General features: G+C 41.9%; 1 protein-coding gene across 1 annotated transcript; it reads right to left on the bottom strand.

Annotated features, from left to right (window-relative positions):
- Positions 1–2072: 2072 nt before the first annotated feature.
- LOC147881629 (pentatricopeptide repeat-containing protein At5g27110-like) lies at positions 2073–6006 on the bottom strand. Its single transcript, XM_087402093.1, has 3 exons — positions 5636–6006; positions 5394–5470; positions 2073–5301 (listed from the first exon to the last, which is right to left on the bottom strand). The coding sequence occupies exons 1-3, from the start codon at positions 5856–5858 to the stop codon at positions 2998–3000; spliced, it is 2604 nt and encodes an 867-aa protein (XP_087258219.1). The 5' UTR covers positions 5859–6006; the 3' UTR covers positions 2073–2997.
- Positions 6007–10939: the final 4933 nt, after the last annotated feature.

Below are 10939 nucleotides of genomic sequence, written 5' to 3'. Positions count from 1 at the left end.
TTCATGTGTACTAAGTGGAGGGTGGGAATTAACTTATGCACCTGGTTCTCTGCCGCAGCTATGCCTAAAATGATTGTTGCACATATACTATGTAGGCATCTCACTTCTATTCCGCGGATGTGCATGTGTGGTTCGCACAGTCCACCGTGAGTGCCATGTGTTATTGCATAACCATGCGGGTCAGCAGCAGTGACTCTGAGGGGTGTGCGAGGGTAGGTTGGCCGCAAGGATTGGTGGTTCAGATCTCCAAGCGGTTGAGTCGTCAACGGCCGCTTCCTTAACTGTCAGACGATTCTTGTACGCATGCTATTACTAGCATTCCGATGTTGTTCTGTACACAGTAGTTGTGCGAGCTCTTGCTCCGGAATACTGAGATCTTTGTTGTTACGTCTCTATTGCATTATCTGTATTCCGTTCTCATATGTCGTTTATCTCTGTCTCCCGTAGCGTTTGCGCGTAGTTATGACGCTACACATCTCCCTCTCCTTTGTCGGTCCCTACATCATTTCATCCCCTTTCTTCTCTCCTCCTCTGCCTACATTACTTTGCTCCTATCTCTTCCTCATCTTCCCTCTTATCTACACTTCCCTTCTCGCCTAATGAGCTCCCATGTGTAGAATGGTTGAACTTAAAAGAAGAAAAAGGTAAACTACTATGAATGTTGCCCACTTTTTGGGTTGCTACGCACACATTTCATTCGTTTCACTCCTCTTGGTTCTCACCACATTGCTTCTAAAGACAAAAATGAAGAAAACATAATGTAAACCACTTAACCTTATGGTTCAAAAATTACGTTGTTTATCGTTAGCCATGGATTGGGCGAGTTGACCATTGCTCTTGTCCTTGGGTGAGTAGTTCATTTCTTCAACAATACTCTTGGCACTCTCGATGTCCTAATGAAGATGAAAAATGAAGAAAAGGCATTCAAATCCTCTTCATTTTCCCCTAGTTCTTGCAATGCTTCAAACTTAGTAGCCCCAAAATTAAGCATTAGTGTTTGATTTAGTCATGCATACAAAATGGAATTAGCCCATTTTTTTTGTCACAATGCAAGCAACGCAGACACTCCTCTTGGCATCTCCATGTTGCTTATAGAGATGAAAGTGAATAAAGTATCTTCTAAACCTTTATTATTTTCCTACTTCCTAATGCTTATTTTAGTCATGTTTAGAAAGAGGTAGTTGAACATATCGAATAGTTGTCTTTCCCTTATTTTAAACTTGTGAAGAGGTTAGTTACAAGTGTGTATAGCATTGTCAATGTTGCCAAGAAAGAACCAAAGGAAAGCATAAGGCCCTCCATTCAAGTTTTCCGTTCACCATACAAGATCAAAATCTAGTAGAGAACTTCAACATGTTCAATCCATGTAAGGATTGAAATTGGAGGATTATTTATGTTGAAAAACATGCAAAAATAGAAGCGTGCATGAAACCAATGGTATTTGCGTTGAACTTTTAACTTCAAAATGGTAATAATGTGTTGCTTATTGCTCTCTCATCCATACTATTTTGAACCATAAGAGGACCCAAGGAGTTGAAGTCCAAAGTAGTCCAAAGTAATGACCCAAAGTATTTGAAGGAGCATCTTCGATACACTTAGTTTATGATGACTTGATCAATAAGTCCAAGGGAAAAGCAAAGGGCTCTTAAACCTCACTTTCTAGATTCAATAACAAAAGAAAATGAATTTGCACGGATGAGTTTCATAAACTGCTCAAGACAAATTCAAGAAACCACAAAGAAAATTGAGGCCCATTGACCAATTGAAATTTAAAAATAAGCCTTTAAAAATAGACGCAAATGGATGGGCAGGGTTCATATGTTGTAAGACGTTTTGATTTACAAAATTTGGACCTGTGGATCCATGAAGCAGCTACCATGCCTTAAAAATATCAAGGGTGTTGTTCTTAATTAATGTAGTAGACACACATCCCTTTCTTAGCACTTCCCCACTAGGGGCAGGCTATTGTAATGATTCAGTTCGCACATCTAAAGGGGGAAAACCCATATTGTTTCTAATTTCGTGATAGAAAGTCACCTTTCTCCCCCCCCCCCCGCGCTCACTCGCTCTCTCTCTCTCTCTTTCTCTGAAGAAAGTTTGGAAGATGGGGGTAATTCAAATGGAGCTGCAGATGATCAGTCTTGCGGTTCATCGCAATTTCCTCCGCTTCATCAGGCTACTAAGTGATATCAATGGAGCACCTGCTTGTTTTCCCATACATGCCGAACAGCAGCGTTGCTGTTCGCCTTCGATGTAAAGCAATGGAGAATGAAGACCTCGAGCAGAAGCTTCCTCTGCTTGAATCTGAAATTGAAGTTCTCAGATAAGGCCACTTTAGATTTTGGTACACACAAACGCATTGCAATCAGCTCTGCTCGACAATTTCTCTATTTGCATGAGCAATGTGAGCCCACGATGATACACTGGTGACAGTGATGTCAAAGGGTCCTATGTCATGTTGGATGGAGCGACCAAGGCAGTGGTGTGCAATTTCGGACTGGCAAAGATCATGGATCACAGACCTTTGGGCACATCACTCCAAAGCATTTGTACACTGGACCATCCTACTTTTTCGGACATCTCATATTGAAGGGCAGTGCGCCCGGCACGCTGTGCCTCTTGTTTGGACGCCCGGCACGCTGTGCCTCTCGTTTGGACTAGCGAAGAGACATTGGAGTGGGCATGTGGCTTAGCAAATAGACTTGATTCCTAGAAACTGCAGATTCAGAATCCACAGCACCGTCTTTAGCAGCAGGTTCAAGGTAAAATGCAAATCATGTCCTTACTCAATTTCATCTCCTCTCAATACACATCCTCAGAAACTTTTAGATAAGGACACTGGACACCAGAAATGCATTAGCGTCACCAATAGTGCTCCACAAGCACACTTTCTTTCATTCACGGCTTGTATCTCTGACAAGAACAGTTGCTATTGCAATCCCAAAGAATTTTTAAAGTACGTATATGGGTGTCCCCTTGGCTGTATTGATTATGGCATCACACTATAGCCAGCTTCTCAATGTGCCCACATAACGCATCTTTCATTGCATTAACGCACATGTTTTGTGACACCCAATGTAAATCTGGGAGATACCCTTCCTCCATTTCGAGTGAAAGACCTTCTAGCTTTGCACATACATTTTTGCTTTGGGAATTTGTATCCCCCACAATAAACGAATGCGCATAGATATTAGACATCAACACATAAGAGGCAGCATCCTTTTCATCCAATTGCACTGCATGTTCAAAGGCTAGTCTTCCAAGCTCCACATTACCCCACTTTCGACAAGCACCCAACACCGTAGACCACACCACGAGATTAGGATGGAATGGCATCTTCTCCACCATTGCTACCGCCTTGTGCAATTGGCCTGCACGGCCAAGGAGATCAACCATCGCAATGTGGTGCCCCATGGTTGGAGTGATGCCATAGTCTCTGCTCATGGCCTCAAAGTAATTCTGGCCCTTATCCACTAGACCCATGTGACTGCATACCATAAGTACCACTGACAATGTGACCCCATTTGGCTTTATCCCTTCTTGTCTCATCCTCTCAAGCATATGGAAAACAGTTTCACTTTCTCCTCGCTGGGCATAGCCTGCCATGAGTGCAGTCCACGAGACTACGTTTTGAACTGGGAGCTTGTTAAACACTTCCCATGCTTCTGCAAGCGAGCCACATTTGGCATACATATCTACCAAGGTACTGCCAATAGCAATATCTCTCTCTAGCCCTTTCCTGGCTATCTCAGTGTGTATTTCTCCACCCTTGTCCATGGTTCCTATGCTGCCACAAGCTTTCAAGCTGCAGACAAATGTAACATCATCTGGAAAGAGACCCTCCACTTGCATCTGTTCAAGACAGTTCAGAGCTTCCTCGCCAAGCCCCTGCTCAGCATATCCAGCAATCAATACGTTCCACGAGACTACATCTCGATGTGGCAGCTTATCAAATGCTTCTTGTGCTGCTGCAAGCGAGCCACAATTGGCATACATATCCACCAAGGTGTTGCCAATAGCACGATCTCTTTCCAGTCCCTTTCTGGCTATCTCGCTGTGTATTTCTTGGCCCTTAACCATGGCTCCTATGCTGCCACAAGCTTTCAAGCTGCAAACAAACGTGGCAGCATTTGGAGAGAGACCCTCCAGTTGCATCTGTTCAAGACAGTTCAGCGCTTCCTCACCAAGTCCCTGCTCGGCATATCCTATGATCAGTGCATTCCATGAGACTACGTCTCGAACTGGCAGCTTGTCAAACGATTCCCGTGCTTCTGGAAGCAAGCCACATTTGGCATACATATCCACCACGGTGCTGCCAACAAAAAGATTTCTTTCCAGCCCCTTTCTGGCTACCTCGACATGCATTTCTCGGCCCTTTCCCATGGCTCCTATGCTGCCACAAGCTTTCAAGCTGCAAACAAATGTAACAGCATCTGGAGGGAGACCCTCCAGTTGCATCTGTTCAAGACAGTTCAGCGCTTCTTCGCCAAGCCCATACTTGGCATATCCTGCAATAAGTGCATTCCACGAGACCTCATTCCGAACTGGCAGCTTGTCAAACGCTCCCTGTGCTTCCACAAGCAAACCACATTTGGCGTACATATCCACCAAGGTACTGCCAAGAAAACGGTTTTTTTCCAGCCCCGTTCTTGCTATCTGGGCGTGGATTTCCCGGCCTCTTTCTGCATCTTTTAGCCTAGTACAAGCCTTCAGTACGGCCATGAAAGTATACTGGCTAGGGTTTACAGAACCCTCTTGCATTTTCTGGTAGAGGTAAAGGGCGTGCTTTGAATCCCCAAATTCAACATAACCCCAGATGAGAGAATCCCAAGAATACACTTTCCGTTCAACCAGCTTGTCAAAAACCTGCTGAGCATCACACATGCTTCCAACTTGGACCAACATTGGGACAAGGTAGTTCCCAAGAGACCTATGATCTTCCAGCCCATTTTTGCATATGTAGGCATACAATCGCTTGGTATACGCTAGATTTTTATTTGTTCTGCACTTATGCAAGAGGGATTTAAGGTTCTGAACTGAAGGCGGCTGGGGCATCCGTTCCATAGACGTGAGTGCCTCCTCTAAGCTCAGCGTTTCCCAGCCACTCTTATCACGCAGTCCTTGTGCTTTAGATGCATTGACTTTTAGTCCAGCCTTGCCACACTCCTCCACCAGGCCACGGTCTTGGGTATGACCAGTGGATGCTTTGGGCTTTTCCTCGAGCATCTGTTTGTGTCCTCCGTCTATCCATAGCGACTCCTTGGTAGTCTTATGCTTGAAATCTGGAGATGTTGGGTCTTTCTGTTGTTAAGATTCACAAGAGACTCATCAGACTAGCCAATCTACAGATTTAATTGTCCATATCATTCGGTTCAAACTGGCAGCACACTCACTTTGCTCTCTCGGTTGTCCCACCATGGGGAGGGATCGGTGAAGTAATTCTTCCATAAACGCTCAGTCCCTGACCTACCTGCCAAGCCGAAAAATGCCAGAAGTGGATGCACCCACCGAAAAATGTTTTTACCCAATCGGTTAAAACAAGGACAGTCTTATGCGGTTCGATAACTAAATCACCCATGTAAAGACGGGAAAAATTCTCAGCAGGTTTTCTCATTCAAAATATGCTAAGCAGTACCTGAACGCGGACACTCCTCCACTAGCACTCGACTGTCCTGGGGGGAAGCCATCGGAAAGTAAGGGCTGGACTGCCTGCGCAGATGAGCTGCCAACCAGTCCAAGTGTGGATCTACCCTATGGAAAAGCACCAGGCGATGCGTCTGAGCGACGATCAGTCTCGTTGCGCTTGCGTCAAAAGAATAGCAGGGATCTCTGGCTCCTCCTGGATATGTGTTCATCATCAAGAATCGAAGAACACCGTGAAGGAAGGTGTCGAAGGCTTCTAATCTAAATGTGTCTTAAGGCGAACATAGAACTGAACCTGACGGCGGTTAGTTCGGTTTAGCTGATCACTTAGGCACTTGGGCTCGATTCACACCAGGAATCAAGATGACCGCTGAATGTTAGGCATCGGTGTTCGAGGAGATGGAATGCACCAATCATGTAGTGGTTGGAGGAGTTGGCCATGGAGCACATGCACCAATCATGTAGTCGTTGGAGGAGTTGACCATGGCGCGCATAGCCTCCATGGGCTTGATGCAACTCTTTTCTATCAGTGTCTAGGCCCTTGGGCTAACTAGGACTGTAGTCCTCACCTTTTGCAGGATGGCCGCCGAGTGGTGTGAACCCAGCCTTAACAAAGGAGCATTTCAAGTAGACTCCTTAGAAGTTAGAATGTTGAATGTCTCTTCAAATGTTTTATTAGAGGGAGCGCTAGAGTGCACTAGCTCTACATACTTCAAAATTTCATAGCTTTCAACACACAAGTGCAATCAATATGATTTCAACACCAATAATTTTTTATTTTCACGTAGACAATTCATGGACTCATAAAGCCATTTAGCATAACATAATCCCTAGTTAGCATATTATTAATGCACAATCATAGACTGGATTAGCATAGTCATAAATTAAACATACATACAAACTCCATACAAAGTTTGTAAGCTCAACCTAACCTCAAACAATCTAACTTAGTCCAACCCTACTAACTTAACCTAACGATCGAACGCAAGCTAACCTAGTCCAATAATCCTAACCTAACCTGACCCGCTCACCTCCTCCTTTGCCCTGCCACATTGTACCTCCCCTCCCCCCTACCTCCCATTTCTACCTCATTTCTACCTCCTCTACGTCATTGTCGGACCTCTAATCAAGGTCTTGCTACACTTTCATGAGAGGCACTGAAGGAAACAAAGCAGGAGTTTTCTCAATGAACGTGTGGGGTTGCTTGGGAGAGAAATGAAGAGAACGTATCGATACAGCATTGTCTTGGTAGCTCCCCTTTGTGATGCTGCATCGGCTTTATTCTCGTTGATCCTCTTTGTGGTGCTTTGGCTCCTTATAGAAGACAAGGAGCATGCGCTTCTACAATAGTTTACTTTTGATTATGTTAGTGCATGCATGCTTCTTTCGATGATAAGGTGAACAAATCGGTTGAGCATTATCTCGGTAGCTCCTCTTTGTGGTGCTGCATCAGCCTTAGTCTTGATGGTCCTCTTTGTGGTGCTTCAGTTTCATATAGAAGACAGGGAACATCAACTAGACTAGCAAACGCAAAAAGGTTTGTGCTTCTCTTCATTGAAGTAAATTGCAGTGCAGGAAGTTTTATGTTTGTGTGATGTGTGATTTATGCTATCTCTACATGTGCAATCTCTACTATCTATATTGCATAAGCTCCAAGTTTTGTGTGATGTACGATCTCTGCTCCTTCTCCACTATCTCTGTTGCATAAGATGCAAATTTTGGAAGTTGGTCTTTTTGGGCAATTTTTCTTGACTTTGGTGTTCCTTAGAGATGTTTTTATCAAAGCTATTCTTATATATTAATATAAAATCTAGGCGAAAGTTTATTGAGCTAATTTTTCTAGTTTCATAATGTTGATAGAAGATATTACAAATTTATATCTTTTCTTTTGAAATTTGAAGAAAAACTTGTAAATCTTGGCGAAACTTTAAATTTTTTAATATAAAAGTTTCAAATTGTGGCAAATATTTTAAACCGTTATTTTTATTAGGACATACAAACTTTTGACATCAATATAAAAGTTTCACTTCTTAACAAAACTAACAGGAAAAAATCATACATGGTGTTCCTTCATGTGCTTGGAGGGCTACATCACGTTGTGCCCTAGTTGTGGTTTTGCATATGGACACATGCTTCTTTCAAAGATCAGCTTTCGTAGTTGGTGGCCTATTGGATGTGGAGGTGCTTCTTTTAATCTTCATCGTTATCAGTATATGTCTATCCTTCTTTGCATCACAGTGATCTCTTCACTGGCTGCATTCACATCTCGCTTCACAATGTCTTTCTAGATCGTGCATGGACATTTGTTTGCATGACAGTGATCTATTAGAAGCTCTATTGAGGTCTTTGTGGATCGATGTCTTTTGTTCTTCCTTTCAATTTGGACTTCTACATGTGCATGACAACAAGGCGGACTATAAAGTTGATGCCTTTTGCTATCAAAAACTAAAATTTAAGCCTACGCCCTTCCTAAAGGGATGCCCCAAGTTCTATTCACAACGGGAGAGAATGTGACAATTAGGATAGCATTGTTCAGTGGTGCACGAGTGGCTCTTCTTTGTTCATCGATTTGTGGTTAGTCTTATTGGTCTTGTAGACAAAATCTGTGTGCTGCATTGATTTTGTGAGTGTTGGGCTCTATCCGTAAGAAGCTATGTAGAGCTCTCTTCCTGTTTGTTTCTTCACCCTTCAGTGGGACCTTCTCCATCACATTGTAGCTGAAGATAAGAGCTTGACCTTGATCGATTTTGTTGTCTGTGTCCTTTATTCTGCAAGCCTCAACCTTTGGTTCTCTATTTGACTTTTGTTCCATCCTATTGACTAAAAATGTTGTCTATACTTTGCAAATGAGAGATTCTTTGGGGAGACTCTGATTTACAAATAGCTTTTTTCTATCTTGCTTAGATTGGGATTTTCTAGTTCTGTGCATAGACTTCTATAAGTTCCATTGCAAAGATTCCAATTTTGTTGCATGGTAGAGAGGTGTTCTATCATTGCATTTTATTTAAAACTCATGGGCTAAAGTTTGAAATGCCTTCAACTTTACGAGGATGACTTTTGTTGTCAATTTTGTGTGACGTAGCCTTAACACAAGAACACTTATACACAATCTGGGTTTTTTAGAACTCCTAGGCTGAAATTCAAAATGCTTGAGTTTTAACATGATGAGTAGGAAGTGTAAAGCACCCTTAAGAGAACAATGATTATATGCAATCTTGATTCTTGAACCAAAGTTTTCATTATGGAGTTGTCGATGTGCATTTTATTAATCATCTCAAAGTGTGTTTTCTCTCTACATTATGGTGTAAATAAATCTGGCTATCACGTTTGTCGCAGATGTTTGGTAGGTAGCTGTAAGATTAAAGATTGGGAAAATCGTGTTGTCTGTTTAAAATATTTGAAAGATGTTTTGGTACTTTTATGCTAGAAAGAAATGCATGTCTACTCTATGCAGCAGTAATATCTGGAAGAAATTTTGGTATCCTCATTACAAGAAATTGAAGTCTTCTCTTTGGAAATTTTCTCTTTCATATTTTGTGTATCTTCTTTAAGTGGATAGTATTTTTGTAGCATATCTTGTGAATGGTTGTCCTTGAGCAACTACTTAGATGTCTCTTAATGCATCCTTTTTATTGAGTGAGAGTTTAGATGCCCTTGGTTCACATAACTTTTGACTAGGGCTATATTAGTTATGTATGGACAAATCTATGCATACAGTTTTACGTTTTCTTTTAGGGGGGGGAGATTATTGAATTACTTCCAAAATATATAATTCTTAACCAACCATTCAGAAGCCAAATTCCCTTCTAAGAGGTATACTATTTGACAATGATAACAAAAAAGACCAATCCTAAGAGGTACAACCAAAAAGCCAATGAAGAACTGATTGCTCCACTTTGATAGGGAAAAGAGGAGGCAACACTTGTTTTTGCAAGTCCTGGTGGGTGACTTCACATTGAGCAAAGAGTTGGTGGTGCTCTTGAACTTTAGAGCTGAGGTGGCATATCTCTTCATTATAGTGGTTTTTGTCCTAATCAAGTAAGAACTTAGCCTAAGGCAAGAGGAAAAATAGTTAGACAGCATGCCTGTAAAACCAACGAGAAAACAATAGGTCTGCACAATGATCTCATTGTTAGACTGGTAAGCATTCTTGGAAATCCAAATTTACCAAACTGCATGTCCTCTAATCCATGTCCAAGTGGCATAAGGAGTCTTCAAAGCATCCCCTATGAGAATAGCCTTCCAATTAATAGGGTCCCCTAGTTGCATTTAAACAAATTTCCAGACCCTTCTTGCATTAGGGTAGGAAATCAAGAGATGAAAAACATCCTCTTGTTTGTTTGAACACTTCTTAAGTTCCATCCCCCTTGCTTGTCCTGCAATTTCTGCAATTTGTCCAGACACCTTTGTGCATAATAAGCCATAAAAGAGTGGACATTTTTTCAAGGATCCTTTTATCCCACCATAACCCAAATCTGTAGCCCCATTAAAAAGAATTGTCAAACAGATTCCACCTATGGTTTAGGATAGGATAAAGCTCCTCTATGCTATCTGTTGGGGTAGGAATAGGAAAGAGATGTGAAGATCATATCCAACTGAATTGTCATCCACCCTTTATAAAATCCTTCTATTCTGGGAGAACCCATTTATCCCTCTTGTGTTTAAGCCTTAGAGTCAAAGCCTTTGCATAGATCTTGTAGCTACAATTCAACATAGTGAGTGGCATCCAATTCTTAAGTTCTACTTTTTCACCTTCCGTTGGGATTAGCTTTATCACTCCTCCATTCAAGTGTCTTGGTAGACTACCCAGCTCAATACATTCTTGCCAAATCTTGAGAAAATAGGGTCCACTAGTGTCCCAAAAGAATTTGTAAAATTCCATAGGGAGACCATCTTCCCCTGTCAATTTACCTTTAGCCATGGCAAAGCTAGCTTCTTTTAACTCTTGGAAAGAGAGGTCCAAGTCAAATTGAGGTTGATCAAGGCTAGACACCATTTTTCTTCTTCTCTCTCTGCATAAGTGTTGTGCCTCTAAGATCTTTGCATCCATAATGTCTATGGTGCTCAGCATTGAATAAAAGTGATGATACATAAAATCCATATTTTTTGCTTCTGATGATACAAAGGAAGTCTGGTCTTTCTTCAAAATTGGAATCTCCTCTTGGGCTCTTTTTTTTTGTATCAGTCTAAAATATTCCCTTGAAGGCAATCAATTTTCCCAACCCACCAATCTCTAAAGTATAGATTTGCACTATGTAGTTGAATCTGTTCTTGAAGACGAATCTCTTTCCTCTTT

This window comes from Dipteris shenzhenensis, chromosome 30 (genome assembly GCF_047967505.1).
Source record: "Dipteris shenzhenensis isolate YYH24624 ecotype China chromosome 30, Dip_SZ_1.0, whole genome shotgun sequence".
Classification (NCBI taxonomy): domain Eukaryota; kingdom Viridiplantae; phylum Streptophyta; class Polypodiopsida; order Gleicheniales; family Dipteridaceae; genus Dipteris; species Dipteris shenzhenensis.
Note: the sequence above shows the minus strand (reverse complement) of the source record. Positions and strands in the feature narration are given on the sequence as shown.